This window comes from Athene noctua, chromosome 4, assembly GCF_965140245.1.
Source record: "Athene noctua chromosome 4, bAthNoc1.hap1.1, whole genome shotgun sequence".
Taxonomy (NCBI): Eukaryota; Metazoa; Chordata; class Aves; order Strigiformes; family Strigidae; genus Athene; species Athene noctua.
In genome coordinates this window covers 58910513-58926246 of record NC_134040.1, presented here as the reverse complement: position 1 = coordinate 58926246, position 15734 = coordinate 58910513, and the positions used below count along the sequence as shown (strand labels likewise).

The 15734-nt window shown below is 41.7% G+C and overlaps 1 protein-coding gene across 1 annotated transcript in view; it reads left to right on the top strand.

Annotated features, from left to right (window-relative positions):
- Positions 1–5441, top strand: part of TET2 (tet methylcytosine dioxygenase 2) — a 75665-nt gene extending 70224 nt beyond the window's left edge. The window contains exon 10 of the mRNA XM_074905497.1: positions 728–5441. Within this exon, the coding sequence (XP_074761598.1) occupies positions 728–2136 (1409 nt within the window). The 3' untranslated portion in view covers positions 2137–5441. The remainder of the gene's footprint in view (positions 1–727) is intronic.
- Positions 5442–15734: the final 10293 nt, after the last annotated feature.

Sequence of the window (15734 nt, the reverse complement as noted above, 5' to 3'; positions counted from 1 at the left end):
AGAGTCCTGAGCAAAGAGTTCATCACCACTTTTATTGTTACAGCAGCTTTCTCAGAGAGGAAAAAAGCAATACATCCAAGGCCACCCAGAAGGTCACTGAAATACCGATGAAGAGAAGTCAGCTGTCCCAGGCTAGGGTTGTAACCATTAAACTATGCCATTTCATTTTAACAAATGATGGTTTTGCTCTTATGTCTTCAGTTAATTTCACTTGTTACTGAACTGTTCCCCCTATCAGTGAATGCAACCATTGTTTTTTTTATATAAAGCTAGGGATGTTTTTTGGAGACAGTTCTATTAATATAGGTAAGAAGAAATATTTATTTTGGGGGAAAAAGTCTCCTTGTGCATGGCTGTTTGGGAGCACTTTGATGCTTCATTTCATGGGCTGCTTAAATGATGATTCAACTCTGGATTTTGTGCATGTGACTCTGAACAGATTGTACTGTCCTCTTTTTCCCCATTGCCATTAGCATCTGATCTCACTGGGTACATGCCAAAAAGGATGAGTAGCCTCAGTACTTAGCTTCTTAAAGGATGATATTTGAGATATGAGAAAGGGACTCTCTGTTAATGTATCATATGATATACTTTTCTTAGGAATTTCATAGATACGTATCATGAAAAGTCTATAAAATATGTAGTTTGTTGTTTGGGGTTTTTTTTTTTAAAAAAAAAAAAAGCTCATTTGTTGTCTGGGGTTTTTTTTTTTCTTTCACATCTACAGATCTTTTACGTCTTTCAGGACCAGCCACACAACAACAGCAGCAACATCAACATCCACAGCGCACTCTCCCTAACAACCCTCAATCAAATTCTGTTAACTCTTACTCGGGTTCAGGTTCTGCAAATCTCTATGTAAGGTTGCCCAGTCCAGCCAATGCTTATCCAAGCTCTTCATACACTTCAGATCCCTATGGAGGGTCCAGTCCCATGAACCTCTATACAACCTCATCACAGCCTGCAGGGTCTTATTTGAATTCTTCTAGTCCCATGAACCCTTATTCAGGATCATTAAGTCAAAATAACCAATATCCACCCTACCAATGCAATGGAAACATACCTATGGACAACTGCCCCTCTTACTTGGGCTCCTACCCTTCCCAGCATCAGCACATGGACTTGTATAGTTGCCAGAGTCAAGACCATATGTCTAAACTAAGTCTACCACCCATTCAAACATTATACCAGCATAGGTTTGGGAATAACCAGAGTTTTGGTCCCAAGTACTTGAATTATGGAAACCAAAATATGCAGGTAGACTCCTTCAGTAATTGCACCATTAGACCAAATGTACACCATGTAGGGTCTTTTTCCTCTTACTCCACCCATGAGGCTGATGGCCATTTTATGGAGGTTGCCTCAAGGTTAAAATCTAATTTGAGTAATCCGAGCATGGATTATGCCTCCATAAGTAAAACTGGTGAACATCATGTGCAACCCCCTACACACTTAGCACATGATTACCATTCTGCTCCAAGTATATTTAGTGGTCCTCCTAATTCACTGCATCTCCAAAATAAGGATAGTGAAATGATTTCACATGCAGTTAATGGTTTGTCTAACATGCTTCCAGGTCAAAACCATGATAGGACTACTCCCCAGGGTGTTTTAGATAAAACTGATGTGCTGAATCCAGAAAAAACAGAGGATCCTGATGATGTCTGGTCAGATAGTGAGCAGAGCTTTCTGGATCCAGAAATTGGAGGAGTGGCAGTTGCTCCATCTCATGGGTCAATCCTCATAGAGTGTGCAAAACGTGAGCTCCACGCAACGACTCCCTTAAAAAATCCCAACAGGAACCATCCCACCAGAATATCCCTTGTCTTTTACCAGCACAAGAGTATGAATGAGCCAAAACATGGTCTGGCTCTGTGGGAGGCAAAGATGGCTGAGAAGGCAAGAGAGAAGGAAGAGGAATGTGAAAAGTACGGTCCAGACTACGTGCCTCAGAAATCTTACGGCAAAAAAGCAAAGCGGGAGCCTGCTGAGCCACATGAACCCTCTGAGCCAACGTACGTGCGCTTCATCAAGTCTCTTGCACAAAGGACACTATCGCTCACCACAGACTCCACAGTAACTACATCTCCATATGCCTTTACACGGGTTACAGGGCCTTACAACCGATATATATAACTTCACACCTTTGTTGGTTACCTCATTTGAAAAAACGCCTTGTCAGTAGGGTAGTTCTTTAGGTTTTGGGGAAGGCAAGGGTGGAGAAGAAAACAGTGTTTTTATGAAACTCGTCAGTGGAAACAGCCTCAGCACACCAGCAAAAAGAGGTAATCTCACTAGCGCACTTATTTTCCACTGATTTTTAAGTGGTCACAGATGGCACGTAGGAAACAAGACCAAAGCATCCTATGCAAAAACAAAAACAAAACAAAAAAGTGTTTCACAATTTACATTTGAAAACACTGGCTCCATTACTGAAAGAGATAATCTGCAAATGGATTTTTTTTTTCTTACAGTTTTGCACATCTGTGGCCACTTTTAATGTCATCAAGTTTGCATAGTCATGGAACAGGAGCAAAAAAACCCTAAAAAAATAATACTGTAGTATTACAACTGCAGGAATCTTAAAATAACATCTGGTGCTGAATCTATGATGTACTGAAATACTGGAATTATGGCTTTTTAACATGCAGTTTTTACTGTAATCTTATTAGTCTCTTGATTTTATTTAACGAAGTAGATAAATATAAAACATAATGAATAGACAGCAAAACACTGAATTTGTTTGGATATTCTAAAACCATGGTGCTATCTAAGAGAATGGTGTCTTTATTTTAACAGTCAAACAGTTAATGCCTTTATAACAAAATGTTGATGATGTAGTCAAGTGTTCTTCAACAACAGGGAGGACCTTTTCATTCATGTATGTATTGAATTTACCTGGTGTTAAAATAAGCTTAGTTTTTAACATATGGGAATTAAAAAGACCTCTGGATTTTGCTCATCCAGTCAAGTCCTAGAAGAGGACAATAAAATATAGAGAGAGATATTTTTTTTTAAATAGTGTTTCAAAAGCACTTTGTCTACCTAAGCTTGGCAACTTGAACAATGCTAAGGTACTAAGACATTAAAAAAAAAAAAAAAGAGTTTACTTTGATTTTAAAATGCAAAGATAATTTTTTTAAACTAAAAAAAGCTTTTAAATACTTTTGTTTTAGCCGTGCATCTGCTAGTGGGCTACATATCCATTTTTAATACAGTCAGTTACAGTAAAAATGGGGCTTACTGGATATAAGGGAATACTTTAGTACACAAAACACATGTTTTTCTGGTGCTCATCTCACACAGCTATACTGTAAACTGTTTTCTACAATTATTATGACAAGTTCATTGCTCAAATATGTACAGTTTTAAGGAAAGAATTTTATATTAACCACAGGTAATAATTAGCAGCATGCGACAGACTACAACTAGTTAGCTTGGGCTTCTGCTGTTTTTAAAGATCTGTACGCTCTTCAAATACTGAATGGCAGATTGCTTTTGTGTTGATAATTATGTACATTGTGGTGTAAGTCATTTCTCAGTGCAAGTGTCCTCTTTTCCAGGAAGATTGAGCAGACTGATGCCTACACAAGATGAATGAAACAGGGTTAGTTCTGTGTGATTCCGTTGATTAAATAGAAAAAAAAAAAATAGGCAGCTGGCTTGCTGTGGTGGTTTTAAATCATTAATTTCTATTAAAAAAAAAGCAGGAGAGTTGTATAGTAAATTAAATTGTAAACAAAACTTTTTTTAACGCAATGCTTTAGTATTTTAGTACTGTAAAAATATTAAATCTATATATATTTGGGTTTTGAGCTGAATTCACATCATGGTGCTACTCAGCCTGCTACAAATATATCATAATGTGAGCTAAAAATACATTAAAAGGTTTGAGTGATGTTCCTACTTGTCATATACCTCAACACTAGTTTGGCAATAGGATATTGAACTGAGTGTGAAAGTTTATATATTGTATACCATCTTTTTCCCCAATAGCCTTTGAAAAAAACAAACAAAAAAAAAACAAAACAAAAAAACTCTCTCAATACTTGACATTTTAGCAAGTATAACTTGAACTTCAACTTTTTTTTTTTTTTGGTTCTAAAAATTCAGGGATATTTCAACTCATGTTCTCCTATGCCAACGTGTCACCTGTGTGTATGTAAAGCTGTTGTAGGTTAAATATATTATTCTTGGGTTTTTTGTTTTGTTTTGTTTTCAGGGATTTAATCTTTTCTTTTGAATCCCTTCTCTAATTTTTCTTGTACATGTATTGATGTAACTAAAACTAATTTTGTAAATTCGTTAGCTCTTTTTATTGTAATGAAAGTGTTTAAGAGATTTAGAATGTTTTGCCTGTTTCAAACGAATAAAAAGAAAGTAGAATGCACTGAGCTGATTAAAGGGAAAAATGTAAGGCAGGGGTTTGGCAAGTGACTGCTTAGAGTTGTTCAAGTCACTCTCTAAACAAGGCTTCTTGGATACTGTAATGAAAAAATATAAAAAGGTACAGTCAGTACAAGGGCTTCCCTAAACATGCAGACCTCCATGTCCCAGATATATCTTGTGCAATATACTGTAAGATTAAGTTTGGTCGAAAGAAATTTTATCTAACAGAATCACAACCTAACTCAAGTAAATCAAAGGAGGCCTTTGGGTTTAATGGTCAAATATTTATTATGGCAATTTTGTTTTTTAATTCTCAGTCTGTGACTTTACCCACCGCATTGAAACAAAAGTTTCACCTTTTTTAAAAAAAAAAAAAAAATGATGGTTATATGTCAGATTAATTAAATCATTATAAATCTCCATCTTTTGGTGATTTTTTTTTTTTTTTTAAGTCCTGCATTATTTGTGTATTCCATAGTAGATGTTTGGTTACTATGCCGTGCACCGTCATTTGCCAAACTGCTGGCAGCAAGAGCAGGAAGCTTAGTTGGTGAATCAGTTTTGTATTGTAAATACCCGAACTGTAATTTTTGGTGTACAGAACCCTGCCTCAGTTGGAACGAATGACAAAGCAGACATAAAATTGCTTGTATAGGATTATCAGGTTGACTATAGCCATACTTGAAGATGCTTCTGAGTGGTGTCAACTTTACTTGAATGAATTTTTCATCCTGATTGACGCACAGTGGTATAAAGTTCACTTCTAAAGCTAGTGGTTAACTTGTGTAGGAAACTTTAGCAGTTTGACACTAAGGTTATGAACTTCTGTGTGCATTTTCTATGCTTATGTTCTACTTTTTTTTTTTTTTACTTTAGTTTCATTCATTTTCATTAAATGTTTGGTATGTCTATAAAAAGAATCCGAGGATGGTTATAAATACTGTAAGTATTGTAATGTAATGCAGGTTATTTGAAAGCTGTTTATTATTATATCATTCCTGATAACGCTGAGATGTGGGTGTTTTTAATAAAATTTATATTTATTTAATGCACTCTAAGTCTGTCTTGCAGAAACTTATCTTTCCCTGTCATTTTTATCAGCTGATAACAAAGCCAGCACAGTGAAACACGACCCCTAGTACCAGCCACAGGTCAAGAGCCCCAGGGAAACCAGACAACAGTTCTAGGGTCAGGGAAAACTGCTAGCCTAGGGAACTTAAATCAAAAACTGTTATAAAAAGTGGAGGAAGTTGCATGCTTCAGCAGCTTAGAAATTGAATGCATCAGCTGACATACCAGGACAACCCAAACTTCACAATGGAGCAGGCCCACCCCCCACAGCTTAGCCCACCTCCATCTTCCCTGACTCAAGCATCACACTCAAACAAAACGCATCACTAGGGACTTCCAAACAGGGGATCTAGACGTCACATGTACTCCTAGTCCTGCTCTAACTCTTGCTTCTAAGGGGTTGGGATGCTAGCTACCTAGCCCAGGCTGCTGCTCCACAAAATTGGTGTTTACAGTGAAGAAGGGAGGCATTTTTATGGGCTGAAAGAGTGTGTAGAGCATTGCCGCTGATTTCCTACTACTGTGTTTGTGGACACAGATGAATATGGCATATTCACTGTTGGAATTTTCTCACTGCTCAAGTAACAGCCACAAATGCACCCCTGGCAGAGGCAGGACAAGGGGGAGACTCCAAGGGTTCATTGGTTTGGTTGGGGTATTTATCTCTACCTGTTTATGCATTTTTTCAGTTGATTTCAAATTACTCCCAAATGGTGGGATACTCCAACAGATAGTAGTATTGTGCCAGGGGAGGTTCAGATTGGATATTAGGAAAAATTTCTTCACCAAAAGGGTTGTCATTGGAACAGGCTGCCCAGGGAAGTGGTTGTGTCACCACCGCTGGAGGTATTTGAAAGACATGTGGATGTGGCACTTAGAGATATGGTTCAGTGGTGGACTTGGCAGTGTTAGGTTTATGATTGGACTTGATGACCTGAAGAGTCTTTTCCAACCTAAATGATTAAGAAAGAACAGAATTATAAAAGCCTAAAACCTCATATATAGTCTAGATCATACATAGCCTAAAGTAAAGCCAAAGCAATAAGAAAGTGTGTCTGAATCCATACCAGGAACAGACATTCTTGCAGTCACCAGACTAAAGCTTGTTTTCATGGTCCCTTCTTTTAACTTCAAGGGATCTCAGGACTGCATCCTGAAATATGCTCTTCTCTTTCTTCTGGAAAGAGAGAGGAATTGCTCTCTCCACAGTTGCAAAATGTCTCTGCAACAATTGGTACTTGAAAGCTTTTCAAGCTTTTTTAAGACCACAAGTTTGTTGTCAGCCCTTGTTACCCCACCCATCAGTGCCACACACCTCAGGAAAGCCCCCCTACTCCGTACATTCCTGTAGCTATGCATCTTGGGGAAACAGTGATTTAAGACTCAAAAAATCTGTAAAGTTCAGCCCTGGCTCTCAGCATATTCCCAGATGGGAACGTCTCGAGGCAGGCTCACATGCTGCAGCAGCCAAGTGTTGCTCTCTTCTGTGCACAGGTGCACTTTAATGCATTAGACAGCTGGAACCGACAGATGCACTCTCTTTAACAAAGGTCTGTCACCCCTTTAGCCTTCCTCAGAAAAAAACCCTGACATTAATGAACATTCCCACCGGCTGCCTTTTAACACAAGCAGCTCTGTCTTTAGCACGTTTCTACAGATCTTTCTTCAGAGCTGCCACAAACATTGGCACAACGTGCTCCCAGCCGAGGCCCTGGGAAGTCAAACCACACCTGCCGACCCTGCTTCTCCCACAAACGGGGGCTCTCCCCGAGACAAGGGCAGTTTGTTCCTGTGCCTCAGGTGGCTGTGACCAAGGCACCGCTCGCCATCCTTACCCAAACCACAGGCAGCTCACCCTGACAAATTAGTTACAACTGGGGGTCTCCTGCTGAGGATCCAGCTCCCCGAGGTAACTTTTGCCTTGCCCTTCCTCTTCTCTTACCCATCTGTCCTGTCATTTTCTGCCTTTTGACATCTCAGAGAGGACAATACAGCTTTTTTATGGGAACAACTGAAAAGCCTGTGATGACAAGCCAAGCCAGGGTAAACAAACCCAGGCAAAACTTAAGAGCAACAGGTGACTCAAAGATACAGAACAGTATCCAGTATGGACAAGTGGGGAAAAGGACCAAAACACCTAAACAAAAGGCTTTCTTTTGGAGAAGTAAAGCACCCTACAGCAGACAGCAGGGATTCAGCTGAATAATGGTGTTTTTTCCATATGCACATTTTCACCACTACTTTCAAGTGCGGATTAGGAAATGTTTTTTAAAAAGTGCTCAAATCTTTTAATGCAAGTAAAACTCAAAGCAGGGGAACAAGAGCTCGGATTTAAATGTGAACCTTGTGGTTTGCACCTAGCGAAAAAACAGAACTTATAGAAATGCACGTCCCCTTGCCCATAGGCTGTTCAGAAAAGCACGGCACCGTGCCTGCCAGCACAGCTGCCGGGCAGGGCTCTCCATTGCTTCTACACTCGTGTGACAAGCCTCAAGCTGAACTCACTGAAGCTTGCTGATAGTCCAGCAGCACCAAGATTAGAACTGGTAGATATCATCATCTCAGCAGCAAATTAATACTCTGCTATTTAACTGACACAGTAACTTTTTTTTTCTGAAAAACATGCATCTGTCAAGTTTCTGTTACACTTAGCTGTGTTTACCTAATGCAGACACAAATAATAATTTTGAGGCACCTATTAAATGACCATAGTCTCAAAGGACTGACAATTTTACCCCCACCACCCCATGAGCTAGTGATAGCTCTCCCTTCATCACTTAGCTGAAAAACAAAATGTCTCACACAAAGTTTATGTATTGGGTCCCTTTACTTTGACCTGTAAATGATTCCCTAAATTAGTTTAATTGGGGAAAAAATTGTACTATAAGAGATTCTTGCAGAACTTCCAAGTAAGTCAGCTCCATGTTTTACTTGCCTTACCTCTAACCAGAAAAGGGAATAACTGACGTGTGTGAAGTTAGCACAGAAAGTGTTGCTGATTTAAAGAAAGGAAAAAATCCCACTGTTTAGAGGGAAGGAAAACCTTGCACTTGGGTAAGAAAGGGCAAAAGGAGGAAAGGTCTGTTGAAGATCTACTGCTATCCTTTCTACTCTTTCCGATCAACAGGGAAAACTGGGGCTTGAAGCTGTGTGACTTGACTTGCACGTTGAAACGAGGCACTCGAGCCCCAGCCAAACACCAGGCTTGCCGCAGCCACCCCGCAGCACAGCGGGGTGCCAGTGGCCCCTGTCCCTCCAGGGGAACATAAGGGAGGGATCCCTGGGTGCCAGGAAAGGGAATTACACACTTCCTACAACTTGGTATAAAAATATAGCCAAGGCCTTTCAGTTTAGAAATCTCCTTATTCTTGACCTCAAAGGGTTGCCTTCCTTCTAGGTTTGGAGCCTGCACCTGTTTCTTTCAGATGCAGGAACAAGGCACCGCTTTCTCCCCCAGACCATTTTGCCATTAGTTCAGTGGTTTGAGTACTCACAACCTTGACATTCAGGTCCTCCTTGCCTGAACAGATTCAGAACACCATTTTACAGAATATAAAAGGCTTAAAATACTCTGGTGTACACACAGGCACATCACATCACACACGCACACCCCCTTCTTCCCACACCACAAAAAATACTTCAAATCACTATATGAAGGAGTGGGGGAAGGGAGAGCCTGCTGTTCCACTTCCTTTTAAGATGGGGTTTAATCCTCAGTGTAAAAACAGTGCCACTCTCTTGATTCATAATCCCAGCAGAAACACAGCACTCGCTGCTGGAGGAGGCCACGAGAGGGTTTGCAGGTTTTTTTTCTTTTACAATCCCGCCAAGCTAATCAAGGTTAACCTGTTTCTCCCACTCAGGATTTGCTTCAACTAGCACATTAAATACCTTGTCTTCATAGTATTTTTACATGAGGAAAACCATCCCAGGGCAAGCACATTTCCGTCTAATGTCATGGCAACACAGCTGTACACTCCTAAATCACAGCAGAAAAGCCAGCCCAATGCCTGGCAGGAACAGCTTGGGATTGTGGTTCAGCTTCCCTTTAGCTTCCACTGCATTAGCAACTGGAACCTCATTGGATTTCCAGGCATAATCATCTTCCTCTTATTTTTCTGCTCCTGTTGTGATTATTTGTAAAAATGACAGCACCATTATCTTCTTGTATGTAAGCCTTCATACAGACCACTTTGGTAAAGAGATTTAACTGGAGGGGATGGCTTTAAGTGCAGTCTGCTGTGAAAAGGGATGGGGAAAGTGGCATCCTGGGGCTCCCAGTCCACATTTCTACTATTGTTGTAGCTAACATGCCTGATTTGGAAGGGGGTGGGGGAGGTGGCATTTCCCCCCATCTATCCCTCCCCAAACAGATGCAACAGATCTCCTCTGACTAACCCTTCTCCCCACCTGTGTAGTCCTGGCTCTGTTGACATTTGTACAGGCATAAAGCTGGTCAGATGGCAGGAATCCAGTTCTAATTAATGGGAGCAAATGGTTTGCTATAAACAGAGGAAGGGTTGGCATGGGGGGAGGTGACAGATGTCAAGCAAGGGGAAAACATCTATTAGCTGTTCCCTCCTCCACCACCACCCCCAGCACATTTGTTTTGCATCACAGCCCTTCAGTTCAGGCCCTGGTTTAAAACATCCAGACTCCACATATTGGATCTGTATTTCAACCTTTGCAGCATCCACACATCCTTCCTAAGGCAGAAGAACAGGATGCTGGAAGGAACCATATAAGGCAGAATTTTAAAACCTCAGGCTTGCCTGCTCTTCAAGAATTTATACAGTCTTATAATCAGTAACCCTGGCAAATCTCCCCTCTCTGTCTCTCTGCTGTTAACACTCTCCATACCAGAAGCAAGAGTGCATTTTGTCAGAGGGCTGCTGTTCACAGGCATTTATTCTCCCAGCTCTTAAGATGAAAACAACTGCCCATTTGCACAAAACCACTCCAAGGTCTCTGGCACAGGATGCAAACAAGAGCAGCTTACTTCCACCTCGACCCAGGCTCCTGTGGCACCCTTAGGTGAGCTGCAGAAACTTCTCAGCTGAGCTGCTTCAGGGAAGACAGGGACCAAGGCCATGGCACAACACACATACCTCACAGAGAACACGCTGGGGTCCTCCTGTCCAAAACTCCAGAGAACAATTACCAGCTGACCTAGTGGTATAGCACAGAAGAAGCTCCTCTCTATCGACAGTGACACTGTGAGTAGGTGTCAGGTAATACCAGCCAAACCGAAACAGTATGAGGAGGAAAAGGGGGTCTGACAGTTACCACAGCAATCAAATTGCCAGGTGTGAGTCCCAGACACATAGGGTGGCAAGACAACGGTGAGCCTCTCTCACAGAACTACCAAGGGGACATGGGGTCTAGGTCTGCTGTCTTGGTAATTTTCCCAGCCAGGACACACCAGAGTTTTACAGATGGATTTGTGACTCGCGATTCCTAGCCCCAGCACAGCAGAGGCATGGTTTCCAGGTTAAATCAAATTGAAAACCAGATGTGCTTTTGTCAAGAAAACCAGGTCAAGTGTAGCCACGAGGTTTCAGAGCTCCTGCAGCTGTGCCTGTTACGTGAAGAAAGCGATGCTGCCTCCTCCTCCACCACCACATTCACTGTTGCTGCACAGCAGCAGCTGCTTCCTTGGGAAAGGCAGACAAGCAGCTTGCTTACACATACTTAGACTCAAAAAAATCCCCCACATTTTAAGCGCAAGAAAACTTCATGAAGTCTGAAGAGGATCTGAAAAGTTTCTGTGAATCCAACAAGTATTCCCATGTGCTCTTTGCGTGCTTTTGTAGTAAGGGGCTATCAAGCTACTCAAATACCCAGCTCAGTATACATATAGACGGGTACGGCTGACATTTGACCAGCTGGGAACCTTAGCTACCATTTTCTTCCTCTTCCTAAAAAAGCGGTTTGCTGCCAGTTGATAGTTACCAGTTACACATGGCTGTTAGATTTCTCTGAAGATAGACTTTCACAGCATAATTTATGGACTATTGCTCTAGAAAAGCCACTGCCCTCTTTTGGAGGGGTTCTGCATTATACTTGTGCTGATAAAAACAAACCAAAGAGATTTGCTGCCTATTTGATGTCTGCCTGCTTGCCTCCAGAGCACGGACTAAGCAGTGAGCAGATGCTGTTTGATCTGTGGAGGGCCCTGCTGCTAAAGAGTATTCCCAAACAGCTCCTGGTAAAGAGCAAACAAAGTTCTTGCTTGTTCAGTTAACTCTGATCAATCAATTACAGTTAAGAGATTATACGTTACACATGACCTCTTGCCACAGAGGCTGGAAACAGATCTCTTGCCTACCATGCACGCAAACATCTTCCAAAAAAGCAGCTGGGTTCCTGTTACAAAGCATGGTCACCATTTTCAAACAACTGCCAGAAGAGATTCAAGCCTTCAGTGCAGGGAACAGCACGAGAGCTTTAGTCCAAGACATGCCCCCTCTTCAGGAAGGAGATTCATCCTGCCACTCAACCCAAATTATAATAATGTATTTGCTGGGCCAGGGGGACAGAATACGCCTAAGGGGTAGCGTGACTTTGTAGTATGGGAGTGGAGAGCTCTGCTGCCTGTTCTCATTCCTGCTTATGGGTGTGATGTTAATATTAAACAGCACATTAAGAGACAGTGCTCAGAGATAGCACTTGACCCCTGCCTTCCTCTTCATAGGCAAGCACCTTCCCCAGTAGACTCTCTACTTCCCCAGCTACACTTTAAAAGAAGTCAAAACAGAGGCGTGATGCTTGTCGGGAGCTCAGTTCCCCTGAGCAATGAGTCTGCTTTGATGAGACCTTAGGCAGAGGAACACTTCGTTTTGGGGTCAGGTCACACTTCCCCATGAGCTGTGCTGTGGGACTGCCATTCTAAGCAGTCCCAGGCAAGTATAAAAGCAGAATCAGGCTGTTCATAGATGTCAGGGAGATACATCACCTCCAGGGGTAAGTAGTGACTGAACAGGGAATATCCAGACTGCAGCTACAGATTTCAGCATCTAAACTCTTGCTTAGAACCTGCTTTAGGTACCCAAGCCCCTTAACTGGTTTTCTCAGTCACAGTCCCCTTGAAAAGGGTCTGGTCCAGACCACATGGGAATGTTATAGCAATAAATATTTTAACAACTTAAGTGTTCAAATACTGTGGTAACAGCACCTGAATTATGTATCCTTGAATCAGGAGAGCTCAACTGCTTTTATTCTGTTTATGTTAACTTTCTTCTTTCCTGCTTTAAACTTCTATCCCTTATGAATTAAGCTGTATTAAAACACTTGGATTTTCCTCATCTTTGCCTTAAAAATACCTCCTTTAGAGAGCTGTTCCATTGTCAATCTCTAGTTTATTAAAAAAAAAAAAAAGGGGGGGGGGGGGGAGAAAGAAAAAGATTACTTTCTAAAAAAAATCTTCCAGTTCATCTAGCCCATCTCAAAGTAGGTATAGACAAGAATAGCTGCTCAGCATGCGTGTAAAATTGTTTTACTAAATGCGGAAGGAAAAGCATTGATTCAATCTCATGGACATGAGAAGTCAAAATTGCACAGAGTTGCCATTAGTGCTCTTGCTGCTGTGAAATCTGAAAGGAGTGGAATGGCCACTCATTCAGAGGCCAACATAAAGGCAATGGAGGAAGTCAAAATTACTCTTCTGAATTTCCTCTCACTGCTGCTGTAATTGGGCACCCCAAGGTATTCTCTTCTCAGCCACAATGGTGAGCAGCCAAACCTCTCACTGCATACATAGTAGGTAGCACAGAATTGACAGCCAGGGCAACTTTTTCATTGATTTTTCAGAATACAATCAATATAATATTTCATTATGACCCATAAAATCCTATTTGCATCATCAAGAGATGGGAAAGATGCTGTCATGTCTGGAAAAAAAAAAAAAATACTCCCCAGAGATGCAGATCTATTGACTGCTTTTTTCCAGTAAAAATCCATACCAAATTATTTCTTTTCCAATTCTAATCATACCACATCAAGTACTGGCTAGCTGCAAGGGAGAAAACCCAAAACCCACTGGTCAGAATCAAGTTTCAGCTAGAGAAGTGTCACACAATTCAACAAAGATACTTCTAGTTGCGTCGGACAGCAAGTTCAATGTAAAAGGACCAGCTTTCAGCATTACAGGCATGCTGTACTCTCTTGTTCAGAAATAACTGCACAAAACACTACAGAAAACAGCCATCATGCAAAACTTTTCCTAGCAGTCTTCAGTGAACTGCTTCAGATGCAAAGCCAAGAAGTGCGCCTTTACCACTGGCTTAGAGCTCTGGAGGCAGGAGGGCTGTACCCCAACTAATCAGCAGTGATCTCTAGAGCGCTGCTGGGGGTTGCAAGTGGCCCTGGGGAAAAGGGTATTTTCCACTCAAATGCACTTTCTAGTCCATCAGGGGTACATAATTGGAGGTGAAGATACGTCATTTTTCTTCCTTTAGTTTAACTCCATATATGTAGAAAGCAAACCCCACACCTTTTTTTCCCCCCCGTCACTCATCACTTATGATTTAAGGGAAAGAATGAAGCAGTGTCTTGAAGTCTAGAGGAAGTATGTGGCCAAATACACTACAAGTTCTTGGACCCTTCCAAGGTTTTCAGAGTGCACAGCTTGAAACCTTTCAAGGCCACCTGATTATTGGAATATAGATAGGTACTTCAGCTTCTTTTTACTGTCTCACATTAACCATCCAACACTCAGCTAGCCACTTTGAAAAGTATTTGAGTACAGACTAACTATAGCTCAGACTACAGTAATGTCTATTTCTACACTTATTAAAACTTTTTTTTTCTTCCTCCAATTACAGACCTTGTTTATACAATTTTTGATTGCTCATGAAATAGCCTATGGTACACTCTAAAACCTGGGATATAAGTAGTACAGATTCTGGAAGATTGTTTACAAAATGCATAGTTTTCTCAGAGCCTTGCTTACAAAGCTGAGCTCAGACTGCAGGAGCTATTTAAGACAGTGCTGCCCTGACCTTCTCACCCTTTCAAGATGCAACAAACCCTCACAACAGCTTAGTTCTCCAACAGTCCTTCCCAAAAGGCAATTCATAAAGTTTTAAAGCACTAAGATTACACTGGATATAGGACTTGTGGGAAAGTTCACAGCAAGACAATGCAGCCATTCTGCAGGATACTATAGAATAACCATGAAGGTGTAAGAAATGACACAAAAGCGAGTGAACTGCATCACCCTTGCCTATTTGTCAGTAGAACAACTGAGCAATTTTTGCAGAACTCCAGCCAGGCTCACCACAGTTTTTACTCCAAGATGCACACAAGCTATACTGAACAAGAAGCACTATCTTGTAACTGCTACCAATCAAAGCAAGATATGGACTGAGGTTTCTGAAGGGATCATGTGTGACACGGGGAAGACTGGCTTGAGAGAGGAAGAAAAAGGACAAAGCTCCATCTCATTCAATTTCCTCCTTAAAGTGAAAAACAGAAACAGTGAAAATCAGCATAATCTTGGCATAATGCAGAAGGGGGGAGGAGAGGAAGGACAGTCTGAGGAGAGAGATTGCAACACTTTATTGCTATGGATGCGATTTTACAGTTGCCTGTTGCAATGCTGCAGGAAGTCAGGCCGAGACAAAGAGGATCGTTTACACAGCAAAGGTAATCTACTGAGTGTGTCTGGTTTCTCCTTCATACTGCAGGCCTCCGTCTGATAGCCTCCGCAAGCAGGGACCTGAATGCAAACCGTGACCAGACAACATTGCCTACAGAGTGGACCCCTGGGGGCTGAGGAGGGAGAGGAGGTCGGGTGTAAAGTGAATCCACAGGAATGGCAGAGAAATCAATCTGAGCATCCAGAATACGGTTTTCAGAGCTGGCACTACATGCAACACGGGAGTACCAAGATGTCAATAATGACCACAAAAAGTCTCAAATCCTCTTTGCGGCTGCATGAGTTTCTGCAGCTTCCAAATTACTTCAGAGATTTGAAGATTTGTCCTAATAGAGAAGGGAACCTTTAGTCAGCACCATTACCCATGCTGTTACTTCTGTTTGGGACACTCAGACTCTTAGGCTTCAGTACCAAGACCTCTTCCTTCTGCTAAGAAATCATACTTTCCTCATCCCTCAACAGTCTCAGCACTTTAAGCCTCACCATACGGTGACTGCAGCTTTGCAGAAGCCATAGCACCCTTCCAGAGCTCTCCACTCTTCTACCACGCTCACCATCCTGACTCAAAAGCATCAACTGGCAAAGAAATTCTGAGGGGGGGGGGGGGGGGCGGAAG